The sequence below is a fragment of the Ursus maritimus genome, unplaced genomic scaffold (genome assembly GCF_017311325.1).
Source record: "Ursus maritimus isolate PB19 unplaced genomic scaffold, ASM1731132v1 scaffold_16, whole genome shotgun sequence".
Taxonomy (NCBI): Eukaryota; Metazoa; Chordata; class Mammalia; order Carnivora; family Ursidae; genus Ursus; species Ursus maritimus.
In genome coordinates, this window is record NW_024424008.1 from 24,514,402 (window position 1) to 24,538,739 (window position 24,338).

The 24,338-nt window shown below is 36.2% G+C and overlaps 1 protein-coding gene and 1 non-coding gene across 2 annotated transcripts in view; one reads left to right on the plus strand and one right to left on the minus strand.

The window, feature by feature from the left end:
• The window catches only part of CNTN5 (contactin 5), a gene marked incomplete at its 5' end in the record, with an annotated part of 603,858 nt that overhangs the window by 90,274 nt on the left and 489,246 nt on the right, over window positions 1-24,338 (minus strand). The window contains one exon of the mRNA XM_008688424.2: window positions 11,278-11,436. Coding sequence (XP_008686646.2) covers window positions 11,278-11,436 — 159 coding nt within the window. The remainder of the gene's footprint in view (window positions 1-11,277; window positions 11,437-24,338) is intronic.
• LOC121102986 lies at window positions 19,792-19,894 on the plus strand. Its single transcript, XR_005835138.1, has one exon. It is a non-coding gene; the product is annotated as a U6 spliceosomal RNA (small nuclear RNA).

The window sequence follows — 24,338 nt, forward strand, 5'->3', positions numbered from 1 at the left end:
GAGAACTTGTTCTTTCTGATAGCTGAGTAATATTCCATTGTATATATGGACCACAACTTCTTGATCCAGTCATCTGTTGAAGGGCATCTCGGCTCCTTCCACGATTTAGCTATTGTGGACAATGCTGCTATGAACACAGGTGCATGTGGCCCTTCTCTTCACTACGTCTGTATCATTGGGGTAAATAACCAGTAGTACAATTGCTGGATCATAGGGTAGCTCAATTTTTAACTTCTTAAGGGACCTCCACACTGTCTTCCAAAGTGGCTATAACAACTTGCATTCCCACCAACAGTGTAAGAAGAATCCCCTTTCTCCAAATCCTCTCCAAAATTTGTTGTTTCCTCCCTTGTCCATTTTTGCCATTCTAACTGGCATAAGGTGGTATCTCAGTGTGGTTTGGATTTGAATTTCCCTGATGGCTAATGATTTTGAACATTTGTTCATGGGTGTTAGCCATTTCTATGTCTTCATTGGAAAAGTGTCTGTTCATATCTTCTGCCAATTTTTTGATTTGATTATTTGTTTCTCATGTACTGAGTTTGAGAAGTACTTTGCAGATCTTGGATACTAGTGTTTTATCTGTAGTGTCATTTGCAAATATCTTCTCCCATTTCATGGGCTGCCCTTAGTTTTTTTGACTGTTTCCTTGGCTGTGCAGAAGCTTTTTAACTGATGAAGTCCCAAATTTTCATTTTATCTTTTGTTTCTCTTGCCTTTGGAGATGTGTCATGAAAAAAGTTGCTGTGGCCAGTGTCAAAGAAGTTGCTGCCTATGTTCTCCTCTAGGATTTTGATGGATTCCTATCTCACATCGAGGTCTTTCATCCACTTGGAGTTTATCTTTGTGTATGGTGTGAGAGAGTGGTCAAGTTCCAATCTTTTGCATGTAGCTGTCCAATTTTCCCAGCACCATTTATTGAAGAGACTGTCTTTTTTCCACTGGATGTTTTTTCCTGCTTTGTCAAAGATTACTTGCCCAAAAAGCCGAGGGTCCATTTCTGGGTTCTCTATTCTGTTCCATTGGTCTATGTGTCTGTTTTTGTGCTGGTACCATGCTGTGTTTGTGATCACAGCTTTGTAGTATAGCTTGAAATATGGCAACGTGATGCCCCAGCTATGTATTTCCTTTTCAACAATTCATTGGCGATTTGTGGCCTTTTCTGGTTCCACACAAATTTAAGGGCTGTTTGTTCCAGTTCTTTGACAAATGTCATTGGTATTTTGATCAGGATCGCATTGAGTATAGATTGTTCTGGGTAGCATAGACATTTTAACTATGTTTATTCTTCCGATCCATGAGCAGGGAATATTTTTCCATCTTTTAGTGTCTTCCTCAATGTCTTTAAGAGTGATTTGTAGTTTTAGAATATAGATCCTTTATGTCTCTGGTTAAGTTAATTCCGAGATAATGTATGATTTTTGGTGCTATTGTAAATGTAATGGATTCCCTAATTTCTCTTTCTTCAGTCTCATTGTTCATGTACAGAAATGCAACTGATATCTGAGCATTGATTTTGTATCCCGCCACATTACTGAATTGCTCTATAACTTCTAGTAGTTGGGGGGTGGAGTCTTTTGGGTTTTCCATATACAGTATCATGTCCTCTGTGAGGAGATAGTTTGACTTCTTCTTTGCCGATTTGGATACCTTTTTTCCCTTTTTGTTGTCTGAGTGCTGTTGCAAGGACTTCTAGTACTATGTTGAATAATAATGGCAAGAGTGGGCATCCTTGTCATGATTCTGATCTTAAGGGAACGACTTTCAGCTTTTCCCCGTTGAGAATGATATTTGCTGTAGGCTCTTCATAGATGGTTTTTATGAAATTGAGGAATGTACCCTCTATCCCTACACTCTGAAGGGTTTGAATCAGGAAAGGATGCTGTATTTTGTCAAATGCTTTTTCTGCATTAATTGAGAGGATCAATTGGTTCTTGTCTCTTTTCTTGTTGATATGATCTATCACACTGATCGATTCGTGAATGTCAAACCACCCTTGCATCCCAGGGATGAATCCCACTTGGTCATGTACTGCTGGATCCTATTAGCTAGGATCTTGTTAGGAATGTTGGCGTCCATATTCATCAGGGATATCGGTCTGTAATTCTCCTTTTTGATGGGTTCTTTCCTGGTTTGGGGATCAAGGTAATACTGGCCTCATAGAATGAGTTTGGTAGTTTTCCTTCTGTTTCTATTTTTTGAAACAGCTTCAGGAGAATAGGTATTATTTCTTCTTTGACTATTTGGTAGAATTCCCCAGGGAATCCAACAGGCCCTGGACTCTTGTTTTTGGGGAGGTTTTTGATCACTGCTTCAATCTCTTCATAATTAATCGGTATGTTTAAATAATCAATTTCTTCCTGCTTCAGTCTGGGTAGTTTATATATTTCCAGGAAGGCATTCTTTTCTTCCAGGTTGTTTAATTTATTGGTATAAAGCTGTTGAAAAAAATTTCTAATGATCCTTCCTATTTCATTGGTGTTGGTTGTGACCTCTCCCCTTTCATTCATAATTTTATTAATTTGGGTCCTTTCTCTATTCTTTTGAATAAGTCTGGCCAGGGGCTTATAGATCTTATTTATTCTTTCAAAGAACCAGCTTCTAGTTCTGTTGTCTGCCCTACTGTGCTCCTGGTTTCTAATTCATTGATCTCTGCTCTAATCGTGATCAACTGCTTTATCGTGTGTGGGTTAGGCCTGTTCTTCTGTTCCAGCTGCAGTGTCTTGAGGTGAGAATATAAAAACTGCATTTTAGATTTTTCTATTCTTTCGAGTGAGGCTTGGATGGCTATATATTTTCCCCTTAGGACTGCCTTTGCAGTGTCCCATAGGTTTTGGACCATTGTGTTTTCATTCTCGTTGGTCTCCATAAATTATTTAAATTGATTTTTAATTTCCTGGTTTACCCAATCATTCTTGAGCAGGATGGTTCTTAGTTTCCAAGTGTTTGAGTTTCTTCCAAATTTTTCCTTGTGATTGAGTTCCAATTTCAACACACTGTGGTCTGAGAATATTCAGGGAATAATCTCAGTCTTTTGGTATCTTTTGAGACCTGTTTTGTGACCCAGTATATGGTCTATTCTGGAAAACTTTCCATGTGCATTCGAAAAGAATGAGTATTCTGTTGTTCTGGGGTGTAGTGTTCTGTATATATCTACAAGGTCCAACTGGCCCAATATGTCATTCAAAGCTCTTGTTTCTTTGTTGATTTTCTGCTTGGGTGATCTCTCTATTGCTGATAGTGGAGTGTTGAAGTCCCCTACTATTATCGTATTTTTATTTATATGTCTCTTTATTCTGGTTAATAGTTGGCTTGTGTATCTAGCTGCCCTCTGGGGGGGCATGGATATTTATAATTGTCCTATCCACTTGTTGGATACATCCTTTAAGAATAATATAGTGTCCTTCTATATCTCTAACTACAGTCTTTAGTTTAAAATCTAATCTGTCTGATTTGAGAATAGCTACCCCAGCTTTCATTTGAAGTCCTTTGGCATGGAAAATGGTTTTCTATCCTTTCACTTTCAGTCTGGATGTATGTTTAGGTTCAAGATGATTCTCTTGTAAACAGCAGATGGATGGGTCATATCTTTTTATGCAATCTGCAACCCTGTGGTTTTTATGGGCACATTTAGGCCATTCACATTGAGACTGATTATTGAGAGATATGATTTTAATGATGTCCTGTTACCTGTGAAGTCTTTGTTTCTATAGATTGTAAATTTCTCTTCTTTATCACTCTTGGGGACTTTTTACTTATAGAACCCCCCTTAATATCTCCTGTAGGGCTGGTTTGGTGGTTACATATTTTGTCGGTGTCTGGTGATCCTGGAAGGTCCTTATCTCTCCATCAATTCTGAATGACAGCCTTGCTGGATAAAGGATCCTTGGCTGTATGTCCCTCTCAGATAGAGCTTTGAAAATACCCTGCCAACCTTTCCTCTCTTGCCAGGTCTGTGTAGATGGGTCTGACATTATTCTGATATATTTATTTCTGTATGTGATTAATCTCTTTGCCCTAACCACTTTCGGTACTGTGTCCTTGGATCTCATATTGTGAATTGCACTATGACGTGACATTATGTAGGTTTGCCATGGTTGACCTTGAGAGGGGTCCTCTCTGCCTCTTGGACATGAATGCTTGTTTCCTTTGCCAGATTAGGGATGTTCTCAGTGACAATTTGTTCAAATATCTAGATCTTCCAGACCTCTCTTTCTCTAACCCCTCGGGGATGCCGATGATTCTGACATTGGAACGTTTCATTGAGTCAGTAATCTCCCGTAATCTACATTCTTGAGATTGGAATTTTTTGAGCCAAGTTTCTGTTTTAACTTTCTCTTCTACCATCCCATCCTCCAATTCACTAATTCGTTTTCTTCTTCATTTACCCTGGCCGTCAGAGCATCTAGTTTTGACTGCATTTGATTCATAGCATTTTTAATTTCTGCCAGCTTCGCTCTCATTTCTTCTCTTAGAGATTTTATATTTTTGTTAATATTTCCGTTAATATTTTTTTCAAGTCTATACATATTCTTGACCATTGTTACTGTGAACTCCATTTCTGACAATTTGGTTCTATCCATATCCATTAGTTCTGTGGCAGAGGCCACAGACTCATTATCTTTTCTTTGCTGGGGGGGATTTCTCCTCCTCATGATTCTGATGAGGAGAGGTTGCGGGGATGTACAGAGCCCAAATTATTGACCAGGACCCAAGCAGTGTGCACTTGTTTTATAGGGACCTTAGGGATGTGGGCTTCTTGATTTTTTAGCCTGCCTTCTGGGGGAGGGGCCTGCCACGTTGATATTCAGGCAACCCTGTTTGGGTAGAGTCGCCTTGTCCCCTGCGAGGGGGTTGGGGATGGGCACATTGAGAGCTGGTATTTTGTGGCTTTTTTCTCAGGCGGCTTTCCGGGTGGTTTTCTGTGAGTCTTCTTAGAGTCAGAGCAGCAGTGGCTGTATCCTAGCCTCTGTCTCAGAACAGAGAGATCTCAGTCCGCTCTCCACTGAGCTCTCTTGGCCACTTTAATTCTATTTCTGTCAGTGCTGCCAGAAACCCTGCAGTGTCCTGGTTTGTGCGCCCCTCAGCCTGTGTCCCAGCCCTCACTTCCAGGGCCAGCACATCTCTGTCCTTTGTGCTTCTAACACCGTCAGCTGTCCCCGGTTCCCATGCGCGCTCTCGAGCTCCCTGTTTCAGTGTGGTTTGCGTGTGCCCCAGAACACTGGTTTTCAGTCTATATGAGTGAGTTCTCCTGAGCTCCTGGTTTCAGTCTAGTTCGAGTGTGTGCTCCAGGAGGTCCAGTTTTCAATTTTGACATGCGTGCTCCCCACCTCCTGGTTTTAGTCCAGTTCCAGTGAGCACTCTGGAGCTTTGGTTTTCAGTCTTGTCATGCGCGTTCCCAGGCTCACTGTCTCAGTCTACTTTCTCATGGGTGCAGGTCCGCGAGACTGGCCGGCTCCCCAGTGCAGGTGGCTACTGCTTCCCGGTACTGGAGCGTGGCAGCTCCCTCCCCCTTCTGTTTATCTTCCAGTATCTGTGAGTGGATTCCTGGCTCCCCGCTTTGTACCTCAATACTCAGTGCTGGAGATGTTCATTTGTAGAGATCCAGATGTATCTTCCTGCATCTCAGGCTGATTCTGTGGGTTTTCAGGATGGTCTGGTACCTATCCGGCTCGACTCAGGGGGCCAGCTGAAAAAGGTGTCCACTACTTCTCTGCCATCTTTTCCCCTTGATTTGCAAATATCAAACCACCTTGCATCCCTGGAATAAATTCCATTTCATTGTGGTGAATGACCTATTCTGTCTCGAACCCATTCTGGTGAGACCTTAGTTATTATTTTACAAAAACTATTTTTGTCAAGGTAACCAATGACCTCTATATTTCTAAGATTGAAGATTAATTCTCAATCCTCATCATTCTTTATATGTCATTAGCATTTGGCACAGTTGATTATTTCCTCTTCCATGATGAATTTTATTCTTTTGCCTTCCAGGATATTACATTGTCTTGGCTTTCTTTTTTAACTAAATGGCTAGTTTTCCTCTGTATCCTTTGATTTTCCTCTTCTTCACAATTTTTTTAGTACTAAGATTTTCCAGGCTCAATTTTTATACACTTCTCTTCTTTATTTTGTGTTCATATCCTTGGAGATGATATGCAGTCTTATGGTTTTAAAAGAAATTTGTATGCCAATAAATTTCCAATTTATATCTTTATTCTAAACATCTCTCTTAAACTCCATCCTCATATATCCAATTGCCTATCTGTTATCCTTAGGGGCCCCATCTCCAAATACAGTTACACTGGGGATTAGAAAGTTTGGAGGGGGGCTACAATTCAGTGCATACCAGGCAGGTTGCAATTTTAAATAGAGTGGTCAGGATAAGTCTCATTAGGAAGGCACATTTGAGGGAAGTTTTAAAGGAGATGTGGATTTAGTTATGCCAATACCTAGGGGAAACCATGTCAGATAAAAGGAACAACTAGTGCAAAGATATTAGAAACATTATATGTAGGAGCATTAGAAGATCACTGAGTCAGGAGGAAAGTAAGCTTTAAGAATGTTAGAAGATGAATTTGGAGAGAGATTGATAAGACAAAGTCATATAGGACTTGGGCTTTCATCCTGAGAGAAATGGAGAGACACTGGAAGATTGATATTCTGTCTTATCTTTTTTTTTTCTTTAAAGATTTTATTTATTTATTTGACAGAGAGAGAGACAGCCAGAGAGAGGGGGAACACAAGCAGGGGGAGTGGGAGAGGAAGAAGCAGGCTACCAGTGGAGCAGGGAGCCTGATGTAGGGCTCCAACCCAGGACCATGGGATCATGCCCTGAGCCGAATGCAGACGCTTAACACTGGAGCCACCCAGGTGCCCCTCTGCCTTACCTTTTAATACATTAATTCCAACTATGTTGAAAATAGGAAGTAATTAACATTTAATGAGGTCATAAGGGTGGGGCTCTTATCTGATAGAATCAGTGTCCTTATAAGAAGAGACACCAGAGCATTCACTTCCTCTTTCACTGCCACTTGAGGACACAGTGAGAAGGCTGCAGCTGCAAGCCAGGAGGAGAGTTCTCAGCAGTAATTAAATCAAATTGGCTGGCACCTAGATCTTGGAATCCCCATCCTCTAGAGCCAGGAGAAGAAGAATTTCTCTTTTTAAGCCCCGAAGTTTATAGTATTTTGTAATGGAAGCCTGAGCAGACTAATACACTGCCCCTACCATAATACTTCTGATTCTCCTTACAATATTTTTTAAATTTTTTCATTCACTAACTTTTAAGATACTATATAATTCACTTGTTTATTATGTTCTCTGTTTATTGTTTGTCCTCACTTGGGAGAGTACAATCTCCACAAGGGTAGGGATTTTTGTTTTGTTTAGTTCACTCATATATCCTCAGTGCCTAGAATACGAACTGGAAGGTGTTCAACAAATTTATATTGAATGAATGAAAAAGGAGTTCAAATTGCCAGGTGTGATAAAAATCGGTACAGTTAATTATTTCAGGCTTTACATTAAAAAAGAAAATATGAAATCTAAAAAAAGTCCTTCCTCCCAGGGATACATATATTTATATCTTCTTAGCAATAACTATAGATTTTAAAGTCTTTCTCCCTCACCCTATATCCCCCCATACTTAAATATAATCCATCTTTAAAAATAAAAATGAAAATATTTATAAATTCTAAATTCCTTGTTACTTGTAAGCACTATAAAACAATGGTAAAAAGTATATGTTGAAGGTATTAATATTTTGATGAAATAACATGCAATATGAAATAAATTAAAAATAAACTTTTTGAAATAAAATTAACATTTGGTTTCAAATGCAATATTATGGAGATGAAGGGTGGTGGAAAATGTATACTAAAATAAGTATTTTTAAAGCCTTGTGGGTATCTTTTTATAAAGATCTTTTTTTCTGGAAGTGTGGGGACAAGTTGGTTTCTAAGAAAACATTCTTCAGTGAGAACACACTGTGACTAAAAATAGTGGAGGACCCCATATTGATTCAGGGAGAGAAACCTGTTAGAATGCCTTTCCTTGTAGAAGAATTGCCTCCTAGAATTTAATTAAATAATTAAATGTAAACTAAAGAAGCCTGTCTTGTTGACAAATTTAATCAATCAATCAATCAATCAATCAGTGAAAAATATATCCACAGATAGAAGACATACCCACAGAAAGAATAGTTAAGAAACATGTTTGAATTAAGTAAACAATGTCCAATCAATTTTATGATTATAGGTGATTTGGTTATTCCTAAGCAGACACAATAAAATACTAAGTCAACTAATAGTATTCAATAATATAAAGTCGTTTCCAAATCAAAAACAATTTGTTTGAACAGAAAAGGGGTCTGCAAGTGAAATTATCTATTTCTTATGTCTCTTTTCATACTTTCTTCAAAATGAATAAATTAGTCACATTCACAATCATCTGATTTGAGTCTGAGTTTTGAATAGGCAATATTGACAAGTTAATTCCAGGTATCAACAGCTGGAAGGTCCAGATGCAACTAATTACCTTATTTGTCCAAAAAAAAAAGTAATTAACTGTTTTTTGTATTTATGGTGGTATATAAAGGAATCTTAGTAATTTTTAAATACTAGCTTATGAATTGCATTAACTTTATCAGAGAGTTCAAACCCAAAATCAATTTTTTTCTTTCTAATAGATTATTGCTGCATGAGAGCTTATCTCTATTGAAATTGATTAAGATGAAGAATAACTATGAAAACAAAAGGCTCACTGTCCCAGGGGAGCTGTTGTGGCTCTAGAGGGACTTCTTTCCTTATCATAGGCATGAAAAAAGTTGTGGCCCTATTTAGCTAGGGGCTGAAACTACTTAAAACTGTTACTTTAGAGCAGGCAAAAGTTGAGCACTGCTCCTTGGCATGCTTGCCTACAGGATGGCATGCTAGACTTTGAGAAGTGAGTGATCTCATTAGATACCATCAAAGGCAAATAAAATTGATCACTTAAAGGAATGTATTTCTCAGAAATATATATTTCCTTATAAATACAATAAAGCATAGATTTCTTAATAAGTACCTGCTGAACTGAATTTAAAAAGAACTCTCGACTTAAAAAAGTTCCTGCATTCAAATTAAATTAGAAAAATGAGAATACAACTTTATAGTAGGGACTTCTAAAAGAAATAAACCCTAAAAATAACACTCAGTCCAAATGCCTAAGCCCTAAACACACACACACACACGCACACATGCACACACACACACACACACACAATCTCTTTTTCATTTTTTTCCTTGTGCCAAAAATTTCTACAGTTTACATAGGTATATACACACACATACATACACATTTATCTTTCTATCTATCAAACAACAAAAAGTAGAAACAGCTGGACCCAGACACATGAGAAATCAAGATATAAGTGTGACTAGGAAACTACGGTTGTAATGGGAGGAAGATTAGATGTTCCAGATTGCCATGCCATGTGTTAAGGTAAGAAGGACAAGAACATGGACATGGCTTGAGTGAGGAAATACATGTATGTATTGCAATGTGCCCACACGGAAAATGTCCCAAGAATTATGGGCAGTGTGGCAAGAGTGGGCATATAGCACATATAGCACAGCTGCAGGCAGGAAAAAGGGCTTGGTGAGTGCACAACACCAGATCTAAAGGTGAATCCATTTCCTGACTATAAAGCAACAGGTTTGGGCTGTTACACAAAGGAAAAGATAAAAGCATTAGGGCAGAGATTGTAAATATTCTTGAATAAACCTGTTTATGTGACTCGACTTTGTGTCTTTCCAGAATTATCTATAGAACTTAGAGATTCCCCCAATTTCTTGGCTCTGCAGAGGTATCACAGGGTTAACATGGGCCCAGAAATGAGGTTAATACCCACAATTATACATATTATAAATTAATATGTATACATATATAGTATACTATAATGATAATCAAAATAGATTCTATAAATTAATATAGGAACCTAATGTTTAAAAAAACTGAATTGTATTTTGCAGGCAGATGAATATATTTATCCCCCAAATTGTAAAATTTTACACAAAAATAAATTTCTATTTAAATTTCATTTATTTAAGCAGCAAAATAGACCATTCCACCTCTATAACATTATGGTTAATTGAGTTTCATGGTACTGCACTCAGAAATTTTACTGATTTTATATTTCCCTCTAAACAAACAAATCAATTTTATATTTATATAGAAAATAAAACAAAATCACAAATCCTTACTCAGGATGGACAACTGCTTCTGAAAATTGCATTTTATAGATATTATATACTTTTAAATACCAACATGTTAAATAAGTATCTAGTAGCTATCAAGTGATTGTAATTTCACATATCCTCGTAGACAGCAACATTTGGAGAGATAGGAGTTTGGTTACAACATGGAAAGCAAACTATCAGGGAACAAAATGATTTTAAGAATAGTGCAACTATTATACAAACATCTTAGAAGTGGACATCAAACTGCGCATTGCTTTAAATAATATAACTTATGTTAGATCTTCTTATTATAAATAAAACATATGACTATAAATAGGTAGCACAAGGAACTGAAGTAATGGAAAAATCCTGTTCCTGATTGTCTTGGTGGTTACTTGAGTCTATGTAATAACATTTCATAAAATTTTATGGAACTACATACTAAAAATTGCATATAAAAACTGATGAAATCTGGACATGGTATATAGATCAGTTAATAGCATTATATCAGTGTCAATTTTCTGATTTGATAACTGTACCATTGTTATGTAAAATGTTATAATTGGGGAGAGCTAAGGAATGGATTCGCTGGAAATCTTTGTACTATTTTTACAACTTTCCATTGAGCCTAAAGTTATTTCAAAAAACAAACAAATATAAGTGATGTGATCCCTTCTTGGGAATTGAGAGAAGAAAACAAGATAGCTCTTTTTTTTTTTGAAACAGATAGTGTGAGCACATGGAGGGGGGGAGGGCAGAATAAAGAGAGAGAATCTTAAGCAGCCTCCACACCCAGCACAGAGCCACCTAGGGCTCTATCTCAGGACCCGAGATCATGACCTGAGCCTGAAATCAAGAGTGTGACTCTTAACCAACTGAGCCACCCAGGCTCCCAGAAAGCAAGATAGCTTTATAAAAAGAGGCAAACAATGGTTGATATTGTAATAAATAACAGTTTCCAGAATCCAAAATGATCCTACTGAGACTGCTAGCAAATATAGCTCATGACATAGGAAGCTGTCCTGGTTGCCTCTGATGTTGCATTAGAGCCTCTTACTTGTTTTTACTGTTTGCCAGCCCAGGGAGAATGGGCTTCGAGCCTGCAGGTTGTAGGAGGAGATTGGGCTGTGGTTGTCAGTTGCAGGACTCCAGGAGAGTGTGGCTGTGCTTTCTGTGATTTCCTCAACAATCACTATCCCTGGTGGACCTGGGGGACCTATAAGAGAAGGGGAATGGATAAGGTTAAGTACAAGCCATGTTGAGGAACCATGAGAACTTGTATTTCCAACAAAGATCCAATCAAACTATCTAACCACCTTAATGAAATTCATATTTAGTAATGGAAACTGACTGTAGAAAGAGATGGGATGCAATGCAGTTTCCATGATTTCTGCTGGTAACTTAGTAATACTTTTTTTTCCTAACATTTTGTGCTTTGAGGCAACTACCACTTAGCATTATATTTTACAAGAAAAGAAAAAAAATAACTAGAAACACACAGAAGAATATGAATGTCAGTATCAGCTATGACCGTTGACGTCAACCACAGTTTACAGAGGCAACAATAGAGAGTGACAGGCAATGGTATCAGTAACAAAAAAGATCCCATCATTACTAAAAAGCTATAGGTTATGGACTTAATTTTTATGTTCAGGAAACCTGCAGTGTACAAATACTGTGATGTGACTATCGAGTAGCTTAAACTTTAACAGGGGAAATATGAAGAGCTCTGAACTAATGATAGTTCAGGCCAAGAAAGGGTGTATTCTAGAAGTGAGGCATGGAAGAATTTTGTGGGGAGTTGAAAGAAGGTGTGATTTTGATGATGATGATGATGATGACGATAATGGTGATGGTTTTTGGTAGGAGTGGGAGAGTGGTGAATCAGAGATTATATTCCTTATGCTCACAAAAAGTTGGTATAGAATACTGATAATCTGTGAGCATGTAGACTCTAGCTTTAAGAAACAACTTTGATCTGAGGGAGAAATATACCTTTGTATTCTCACTCCTAAAATAGTGATATCTAGTAGCATTTAAGCATACGTAGAGTGTTTACATTTTAGAGGCTGTAAAGCATGCCAATTTTCTTATTAACATTTTTCTATTCTCTAATATAGACAATTCCGGCTGCAAGGATACTTTTATTTTCAATGAAAACAAACAAGCAAAAAACCCTCTTAAGTATTTTAAGTTATTTTCTATATTAGTCCTACCAGCACCATTCTGGCTTCACTTGACTCCCTAATCCACCTTGATGTCACTGTCATTCATACCATTTGCATCTTTTGTGACAAACCAAACAAAATTTATAAATTCTTAAATCTGAATGGACTGAGTTAACTACTTTGGCTCTGGTCCTGACTTCCTAGTTTAACCTTGCTGAGTCGGATTTGGTGATTACAAAGTCTGATCAGGAGGGACTGACCTAGACTGTAAGGAGCTAAGAAATGGTGTAGTGCTGGAGAAATGGAGGCAGTTAGTAAAGACCTCTGGGTAGAGAATTTCAACAGGGGAGGAACAAGGAGATGGAAAAATAATTTTAAAAGCCTCATGAAGAAAATGACATTTTTAGGAAAGGAGAAATGAACGTTTTTATCAATTGAGTTTATTCAGATTTAGGAATTTTTAAGTTGGTTTGACTTATCATTAAAGATGCCAGTGGTGTGAATGCCCATGGTGTTAAGGTTGACTAGGGAGTCAAGTAAACCAGAAAGGTGCTGATAGACTAGAGTAAAAAAAAAAAAAGAAATTGAAGAAAGCATGATGGGAAGATATAAGAATTGGAACTTGTGAAGAGAAAATTGAAGAGTTTGTGATTTAAGTGTAGGGCACTTTTGAGTGAGAATTTGTGTTTATTTGGAGTGAAGTGGGGAATATGATTATTAAGGTTGACAAGGTCAAGAACTTATGGAAGAATATGTTTGATTTGTCATCAGTATGAATGTTTAAGCATTGAAACAGTGGCTAAGGATGAGGTGAGGTAAATAAATGAGATCTAGGTGCTAAAGAAGATATCTAACAAGTTGTTAAACTGTGATGACACAAATATAAAGAGCAACTATAATGGTGATAACAAAAATAATGGTGAGAATATTAACTGTAATAATATTACTAATGGTTACCATATCCTCACTTTACTATATTAAGGCCCTTATATTTAGTATTTTGCCAACAATAACTTGTTATTTATTTCTATGTCACTGTTAGGTTGCCATTATTCTCCCTATTTCATAGAGGATATAATGGAATCTCAGAGATTGGTTAGTCAATAAATAATAAATAAGTCAATAACCTTATTATATGTTAGGTGTTATAGTAGGCAGTGGGTGTCAGAGAATCCAATTCTTCCGAGGAGACATTTTTTGCCCAAGTAATTCTACTAGTGAATGGTACAGCTAAGATTTGAATTTGAATCTTGTTGTAAAGCCTAATTTGTCCAAAGAAGCAAGGAGCCCACAGATCCTTCCTCCTTTCATTGTTTTTTTTTTAAAAAGATTTTATTTATTTATTTGACAGGATAGAGACAGCCAGCGAGAGAGGGAACACAAGCAGGGGGAGTGGGAGAGGAAGAAGCAGGCTCATAGTGGAGAAGCCTGATGTGGGGCTCGATCCCAGAACGCCGGGATCACGCCCTGAGCCAAAGGCAGACGCTTAACCGCTGTGCCACCCAGGTGCCCCTCCTCCTTTCATTGTTAATCTAGAAAGTAGTTTTAATTGAAGGAATGAAAGAAAGAAAAAGTGTGTGTTAAGGGAAGGCACATTTAAATTATGTGGTAGAAATAAAGATGGCATTTGAAGAAAGCCACAATGTGCAGTCTGTGTATAAGATGGACACCATCACTCTTTCCTCCCTATACATTCAGGCCATTCCCTCATTAAAAGGTAGAACCTGTTCTTTCAGTTCCTTGATTCTGGACTGGTCAGTCACTATCTGTCCCAAAAGACAATGGTAGAAGTGACACTGCATGACTTTTGAGGAGAGGTTGTAAGAAGCTTTGCAGTTTTAACCCAGGTCTTTTGAATGCTTATGTGGAAATGCTTATGCCTAGTTAGAAATCTAATTAAACTGAGACTACAATTTTGTAAGAAAGTCCAAGCTATCCATTTGGAGAAGCTTGGGGGGAAAGCTAGAGCCAACTTGCTCCCAGCTATTCCAGGCATCCCAGCCTAGGCACCAGACATGTAAGTGATGAAGCCTTCAAATAACTCCAGCTTCAGCCACCATGGGACTCATGTGCATGAGAGATCCCAATTACCTGACTGTGCCTGTCATCTGCCAAAATCATGAGGGCAAATAATAGATTGATGTTTTAAGCCACTAAGTTTTGGAGCAGCAACAGGTAACTGGAACAGACTTCAAAATAGTTTGATTTGAAAGTTTGTTCATAGATAGAGAATTTGTTAGGAGGCTGTTTAAAATTCTACAAAAAAAATACATAAAACTTTGCTAATGCATTCAAATAGGTATAGCTACTAACATAATTCATTTATTAAGCTCTTCTATATTGTTCCCTTTATTCTGTTCCATTCCATCTCTTCTATTTGCCTCTTCAAAAAGCATTAACAACCACCTATGTGTGAGACATGATAGGAAATAACTAGTGGAAAATAACTACTTGTTACCTTAAAATAATTTGCCTTTCTGAGTATTAATGGTCTATAAAATGTTTAAATTAGTTTTCTTAAAGAAAGGCATGTTTCTTTTAACAATGGATAATAATTATTCTGAAATTTTTAAAAAACTTCAGCTAGAACAAAAAGGAATTTACAACATAATTAATAAATATCAAAGTACTTTTCTCTATATGTGGCATTTTCTCAAGTATAGCCCTTAGCAAAATAATCAGTGAGAGTGAGCAAGATTCATGTATTTAGGACACTGACTGTGGCTGTGCAATTATTTCTAATTACAAACCATTGTAAATAAGTAATTGTCCAATGATCACGTAATGTTTAAATCATAAAATTTAATGATAAAATATTAGGCAGCCATTAAACTGACTAATCTTTAGGATCATTTACTATGTGGGAAATATTCACAATATAATAAGTGAAAAAATTAGAATATAAAATTATATATTGGGGCGCCTGGGTGGCACAGTGGTTAAGCGTCTGCCTTGGGCTCAGGGCGTGATCCCGGCGTTCTGGGATCGAGCCCCACATCAGGCTCCTCCGCTATGAGCCTGCTTCTTCCTCTCCCACTCCCCCTGCTTGTGTTCCCTCTCTTGCTGGCTGTCTCTATCTCTGTTGAATAAATAAATAAAATCTAAAAAAAAAAAAAAAGAATATAAAATTATATATAAATATATATGTATAGTTACTTCACAAATACATAAAGGAAAAGACCAGAAAGAAATGCATTGAAGTATACATGGTGGTTATTATTGCTTGGAAATGAGGATGTAGATGATTTAAATTTTATTCTTTACTTGTTTGAATTTTTCAATTCTGCACAATAAGCATCTAAAATTATTTTTTGAAGTCATTATTTTAAAGAAAGCCTCCGTATTGTATGTATGTACTATTGTAAGTATATTCTATTCAACCAAACATTTACTGGAGGCCCATTATGCATAAAGCAATGTGCTGAGTGGTGAGAGATGAGTGGGGGAAATGATTTATAGGAGAACAAGATCAGGTTCCAGCTCCAGATGTGTTAAAATCTTGTGGCAGAGACAGATCTTTTACAGAAAACAAATGCCAGGTAATGATAATGTTATGTTCAAGTGTTTGGGGGGTATATTTTACATCTCATTATAGCTCTTGTTAAGTTGTCTATAATTATTTTTCTATAATTTCCACTTGTCTGAATATTCAACGTAGTATATATATATATATATTAGGCCCTCGATAAATGTTTGTAGAAGGAGAGATGAAAGAAAGAAGGGATAAGAAGGAAAAAAGAAGGTAAGAAAGGAGAGAAGAGTTGTTTTGAATTTGGAATATTGTGTAACAATTAACAAATAAAAGGATATTTTAAAATAGAGTAATTATCATATAAGACAAAGTTCCAACAAAATAACTCTTTGTTTTAATTAAAATGCATTTGAAAAAAATATATATATTTATCAGCTTTTTTCAGGCAAGTTGAGTAGGATGGTAATAAAATTGACAGAATAGCTCCATGAATAAAGCAAGTAAGTCTTTTCATAGGATTTAATAAGTTATTAAAGCCTGTGGACAGATAATTTTTCTAAATCCTTATAAATCCAAAGATTTCTATGAATATATTCCTGTAAAAATATTCTGAAAAATTAATGATGTGAATTACAGATTAATTATTATTATTATTAATTATTATTACTTATTATATTAGTATTGGCTTATCAATGCTCACTTATAGAGACATATACATTTTTAGACATTATAGACTGAATGCTGGCTTTAGTTATTTTCCTGTCTATATTTAGGAGTGAAATACATTAATATTACATTAATACAATCAATAACTTTGTTTTTAAGGCCTGTTAATGATGGTTATATTTTTGCCATTTTTTGCCTTTTTTTTTAAATCAGGGAGTAAATTCTCTCTTTAAAGGCTGTAGCTAATTTACATTAGACATATTTGAAAATAGATCAATAAGAGATAAATATCTCACAGATAACAAATGTGTTATAGTAGCTAGTGTCTGAATATTATACAGATGCCTCTCATTTAGCAGAAATCTTTATTAACTTTACACTTAGCTGTAATGAGTCCATATCAGATGGGAAGGAATCTGGAAAGTCCCCTTCAGACCCCCCTCACCCCACAACAGTGCCATTACATAGAGTCACTAAAATAAATATTTCTTTTTTTTTTAAGATTTTATTTATTTATGTGACAGAGAGACAGCCAGCGAGAGAGGGAACACAGCAGGGGGAGTGGGAGAGGAAGAAGCAGGCTCCCAGTGGAGGAGCCCGATGTGGGACTCGATCCCGGAACACCAGGATCACGCCCTGAGCCGAAGGCAGATGCTTAACAACTGTGCTACCCAGGCGCCCCTAAAATAAATATTTCATTTGGAAATAGTTAATTTAGAAAAATGGACACAGTCTCTTCATTTCTTCTTGGTGAGGACTGCTGAGCAAATGACAAAACACAAAGGCCCCTGGCAGAAGCCATGTTCTCATGAATTTAATTTACTCTCAATCAAGGGCTCTTAGAATTGATATTAGATTGCTATCAGATCAACTCATTTTATTGATCTAATGTTCAGTTAGAAAATTTTCTTCTTTTGAGAAGACATTGACTTTTAAAGCTGAAAAGCAAATAAAATATAAGTCTCCTTGTAACCTCTAAAGCTGTTATTGTTAGCCTGGGTACATGAAACAAGGACCTAAGACTTCATGTGATAGTTAATCAATGTTAGAGAACCTTGGAATTTTTAAAATAACAGCAGTCGTCTAGTTCAACCATGTTTTTTTTCAGCTGAGGAAGAAGTAATTGAAACAGGAAAACTCCTCAATTAAAACAAAAACAAAAACAAACCAAAAGAGTCCTCCTGCTTTGGGGGGAAAAGTGTTGAACCAGAGTCTGGCTTTAGTCTTGACAAAACATGTGGAGTGATATTTCCTGTTCAAAACAAATTATAACAAACTAATGTGGTAATAAATAGGAAATTGTGTACTGACTTCTTGTGATATCATGATCCATTCTCCTTGTAGACAACAACTGGTGGAGCCAGCCAGTTCTTGCTGTATGATTGTCCAACCCTTCTTGAAGAAAAATTCCTTAAAAATCCTCCTAATACTGCAAGTGACTCCCCATGCCAACCAACTCCTCTGGCCCTTTTTCAGCTAGATATCATCACTTTCTCTGCCTGAATCTGACATCTACTGATTCAACAAAAATCCCTATTGTTACATGCTAATTTTTACATTTTATGTAGGTTCACATCGTTTCACTTTATTTGATTTTGGGGACTTTCATGTAATTTTTTTTTTCATACAGAAGTTTTAAGTGAAAAATTAAACTTGTTGGGATTTAAAACATTAAACAGGTCTTTGCCTCACGTTGTTTAAAACTTAAAAAAAATGTTGATACCAAATATGCCATGTTATTTTAAATTGATTCTATTTTTAATCCCATAAATATTGCTTGGGAACAAACACCTCTTACTTCTAAACACATGTAGGACTATGCTGCAGAAAAAGACAATCATTCATGGAAACAAAGTCCTGAACATGGCTTTCTAACCAAGTAAGGATGAGATTTAGCTACTGTCTAAAAGATTAGATTAATGCAAAGAAATAAACTCAATAACTCAGGCCACAAAGAGTAAATTAAATTTTTTTTTAAAAAGAATTAGTTATTTACTTTAGGGGGAAGGGCAGAGGGAAAGAATCTCAAGCAGAGATTAAACCGACACAAGGCTTGATCTCAGGACCCTGAGATCATGACCTGAGCCAAAATCAAGAGTTGGACAATTAACTGACTGAGCCACCCAGGCGCCCCTGGGATATTTTTAATTTTTATCATGTAGTTTAATTACATGTAATGAACCATTCAAAACAAAGGACCGTTTTGCATAGACCCAATTTAAAAGCCCATATATAAGTAACAACAAAACTTTTCATTAAAAAGTAATAGTTCAATCCTCTTAACAAAATGGGTTTAGAGGGAATATAACTCAACATAACAAAGGCCGTAAGTGAAAAACCCACAACTAACACTATACTCAATGGTGAAAAACTGAAAGCTTTATCTTTAAGATTAGGAGCAAGATAAGGATGTCCAATCTCACCACTTTCATTCAACATGGTACTGGAAGTCCTAGCCATAGCAAATCAGACATCAGAAAGAAATAAAATGCATCCATATTCATGAGGAAGTTAAACTGTCACTATTTGTAGATGACATAATACTATTCATAAAACTCTGAAGACTTCACCAAAAAACTATTAGAATTAATAAATGAATTCATTAAGTTTGCAAGATACATAATTATACCCAGAAATCTATTGAATTTCTATACACTAATAATGAAGTAGCAGAAAGAGAAAATAAGAAAACAATCCCATTTACGTTGCACTCAAAAGAATAAAATACCTAGGAAAAAAGTTAACCAAGGAGATGAATGAATGACCTGTATACTGAAAACTATAAAACACTGATGAAAGAAATTGGAGACAACAAAGACAAATGGAAAGATACACCATGCTCATGGATTGAAAGAATTAATATTGTTAAAATATCCAAACTACTCAAAGCAATTTCCATATTCAATGTAATCTCTATTAAATACCAATAGCATTTTTTACAGAAGTAGAGCAAATAATACTAAACTTTGTATAAAACCCCAAAAGAACCCAAATAGCAAAAGAAATCTTGAGAAAGAAGAACAAAGCTGGAGGTATCACATTCTCAGATTTTGGTAGGCTACACTGCTGTAGTAATCAAAAGAGTATGGTATCAGTATGAAAACAGACACATGGATCGATGGAAGGGAATAGGGAGTCCAGAAACAAACCCATGCCTATCTAGCCAACTAATCTATAACAAGAATATACAATGGAGAACAGACAGTCTTTTCAATAAATGGTATTGGGAAAACTGGACAACTATATGCAAAACAATGATAGTGGTGTTCCCTTTGGCAGCATGTACTAAAGCTGGAATGATACAGAGAAGATTAGCATGGCCCCTGTGCAAGTCATTTATGCAAATTCTTGAAGTGTTTTATTTTTATTTTTTTTATAATAGTATTTTTTATTATGTTATGTTAGTCACCATACAGTACATCCCTGGTTTTTGATGTAAAGTTCCATGATTCATTAATTGCGTATAACACCCAGTGCACCATGCCATACATGCCCTCCTTACTACCCATGACCAGCCTAAGTGTTTTATTAAAAAAAAAGAATGAAACTGCACAACTCTCTTACACTATATACAAAAATAACCTCAAAATGAATTAAAGACCTCAGTGTGAGACCTGAAACTATAAAACTCCTAGAAGATAACATAGGAAGTAATTTCTTTGACATCAACCATGACAACATGTTTCCAAATATGTTTCCTAAGTCAAGGAAAACAAGTAGACACCAAAATAAAAAGCTTTTGCACAGCAAAGGAAACTGTCAACAAAATAAAAAGACAACATACTGAATGGGAGAAAATATTTGTAAATGATATATTCAATAAAGGGTTAATATCCAAAATATATAAAGAACTTACACAATTCAACACCTAAAAAATAATAGTCTGATTAAAAATGGGCAGAGGCCCTGAATAGACATTTTTCCAAAGAAGACATACAAATGGCCAACAGACTCATGAAAAGATGCTCAACATCACTAATCATCAGGGAAATGCAAATACAAATGCAAATCACTTTACATCTGTCAGAATGGCTAAAATCAAAAAGATTAAAAAAAATAGTGTTGGTGAGGATGTGGAGAAACAGGAACCCACTTGCACTGTTAGTGGGAATGCAAATTGGTGCAGCCACCGTGGAAAAAAGTATGGAGATTCCTCAAAAAATTAAAAACAGAAATACCATATGATCCAGTAATTCCAGCACAGGGTATTTACCCAAAGAAAATGATAACACTAACTCAAAAAGGTTTATGCACCCCTGTGTTTATTGCAGCATGTATACAATAGCCAAGATATGGTAGCAACACAAATGTTTGTCAATAAATGAGTGGATAAAGAATATGTGATACACACACACACACACACACACACTCACAAAGGAATATTACTCAGCTATGGCTGAGAAAGGATGAGATCTTGCCATTTGCTACAGCATGGATGGGCCTAAAGGGTATTACAGTAAGTGAAATAAGTCAGACAGGGAAGTCAAGTACCATATGATTTCACTTATATGTGGAATAAAAAACAAAAACAAATGAATAAAGAAACAAGAAGCAGAATCAGACCTATAAATACACAGAACTGATGGTCAAAGGAGGAGGTGGTGGCATGGGCAAAACAGGTGAAGGGGAGTGGGAGATACAGGCTTCCAGTTATGGAATGAATAAGTGATGGTAATAAAAGATATAGTATCAGGAATATATAGTCAAAGGTGTAATAGAAAGATGTAGCTATACTTTTGATGACCATAGCATAACATATAAACTTGTTGAATCAGTCTGTTGTATACCTGTAACTAATATAACATTGTGTTTCAACTGAACTCGGATAAAAAAATAATAAAAAATAAACGTAAAAAAAAGTCAATAATGTGAATAGATTTTCTGTAGCACATTACATATTCATACCTATTAATAACTGGTTGCTGAGGTCTTCATCTTTAGAATAGAATTATGAAGACTTATGGCATGCCCTGTTTAGGAAGTATGATTTTATTGATATTATATTTTTATACAAGATGTGTCCTGACATGCTCGTGACATACTGGGATGGCAACGTCCAACTTCATATAGTATTGCATCTTTCCTTCTTTATTTTTTTCCTCAGATACTTCCTTATAATCGTGTTCTTCATGACATCTAGAGGGTGCTTTTAGATTTCTTTAATATTTACCAACTTGATTTAAATGACCCTTTCCCACTGTTCTTAGTCCTATGAGAATAACCAACTCTATTTTACCAGCGGTGGACAGGATGGAAATGAATGATAAACATTTCTAATAATTTTTTTCAAAAGCAGTTTTGTTCTTAATTAATTGGTAAAGCTCACCATTTATTCTATCATTATTATTATTATTATTATCATCATTATCATCATCTGTCATCTCTGTAATGGGTCCCTCAGTGTGATTTTTGTCTCTCCTCATTTTGACCATTTAACACCTAGTCTTCATATTTGAAATCTCTGCTCAAGTTTTACTTTTTTTACTCAATAGCTACTAAATTCCAATTTCTGTGACCTAGAGCCTCAGAATTGCATTTTATATAAAATGCCTAGGAATTTTTTTAAAGATTTATTTATTTATTTATTTATTTATTTATTTGAGAGAGAAAGAAACAGAACAGAGAGAGCAGGGGGAGGGCAGATGGTGGGAGGGGCCGAGGGAGAGGGAGAAACAGGCTCCCTGCTCAGGGAGCCCAATGCAAGACTCCATCCCAGGACCCTGGGATCATGACCTGAACTGAAGGCAGACACTTAACTGACCAAGCCACCCAGCTGCCCCTAAAATGCTTAGGAAATTTTTATGCACCCTATATTGCAAGAAAAGAAATGAGAGTTGGATAAAGAATCTGAAGAATATTATTCCAGTTCTGAATCTTTATGTAAGAGCTCTGTATAAGTTTCTTTTCTTTTTTTTTTTTTAAAGATTTTATTTATTTATTTATTCGATAGAGATAGAGACAGCCAGCGAGAGAGGGAACACAAGCAGGGGGAGTGGGAGAGGAAGAAGCAGGCTCATAGCGGAAGAGCCTGATGTGGGGCTCGATCCCATAATGCCGGGATCACGCCCTGAGCCGAAGGCAGACGCTTAACCGCTGTGCCACCCAGGCGCCCCTCTGTATAAGTTTCTGAAACTAGGCCAAATTTCTGAACCTCATTAAGCCTCAATTTCTTTACATTTTATAAAGTGGATAATATCAATGTTATCATTATTGTGAGGATTACATAGGGTAATGTAATTAAAAATTACTTTGTAAATAGTTATATACCAGCACTGGTTGGACCTCTCAATAGCTTGGTAACTTTGACAATGTCATATGATCTCACTATGCTTCATTTTTTACCAATAAAAATCAGAACCTATGCACCACATTTGGTTCTATCAAAATAAAAAGATAGATATGAAAATAATTTGGAAAAATGTACTAATCTTACTGGCAGTTTCAACAAGCAATATCTTCTGCAGAGCTGATAGTGGAAAATGGAAAACAAATAGTGAAATGATGACTCAATGTCTACCTCAATGTCTATCAAGTAGAAGGCATTGTGCTAAATGTTATGTATTTTCTTTCTAATCTTTACAGTAAATCAGGTATTAACATCCTCCTTTCCACAAATGAGAAGACTGAATCTCAGAAAGTTCAGGTGACTCATTCAAGGTCACACAACACCCCAATGATGAACCTGGGGTTCAATTGTTATTCTTAATTTTATGATATGTATCAGAGATTTAACTCTGTCCTATTTATTACTACTCAACACTACTTCACATAATTCAGCACAGACATAGAAAATGTAAGTTTCAGAGCATTAAAAATAATTTTGAGCAGAGGCAAACTTTTCTATTGACTGAAAATGAATTTGGAGGTAGAAATATGTGATAGAAATGAAGTGGACTTTGTGGCTTACTCCCTAATATTCACTCCACCTGTCGCAATGTGATGTAAGGAATTAACCCCTATTCTATGGGTGGCCCTGATTAGTTTATGCCTGTTTTGGCAATCTCACCTGCCCCTGTCATGATTGATTCAGGAAGCTTGGTCTAAGCCAATCAGATCATGGCAATCTTCTTATGTTGGATGCGGTTCATGGTCTAGACTGGCAAAACCAGATGAAGGGATGGACACTTGTAGAGATATGCTAGTTCTTTCACTTGCTGTATAGTAACAAGAAAGTACTTAGCCTCTACTATTCTTGGCAGTCAACCTATGACTACCATGAGCTTTAGGGTAAGGCCAACATTATAGACAACAGTGGAGAGATGGAATCAACCTGGGTCTTTGGAAAAAAAACTTAAGACCCAGGATTAATCAATTTAAAAATCTGCTTTAGCTTCCTGTCATGAGAGCCAATAAATTTCCTTACTGTTTCATCCAATTTGAGTTAGTTTTCATAATATTTGAAACTGGAAGCATCCTAAGAGACAAAGGATAACTGAAACTCCTTTGGTTTGCAAAAGATTAACACTGGAGTAATTCCTTACCTATGCAAAGACTGGTTATACTAGCATAAATAACCTGAAAAAAGGATCTTCGACAATATCTAATTATCAAATAAACCCCTTGGAATTGGAAAAAACAAGTCATTTGGGAAAACTGACAGAACAGCTGGCCAACTAGAAGCAAACAGACAGATAGGTAAACACATAATGCAATGAAATTATGAAAGTGATTTAAAAATTCACCTCTAGGATAATGGAATGATCAGTTTTGGATATACACTTGGAGCTTATTAAGGCTGCATTATTTTAGACAATGTATTCCTATGACAACAAAGTTCAGCAAAGTACTGAAAATCAGGGGCACCTGGGTGGC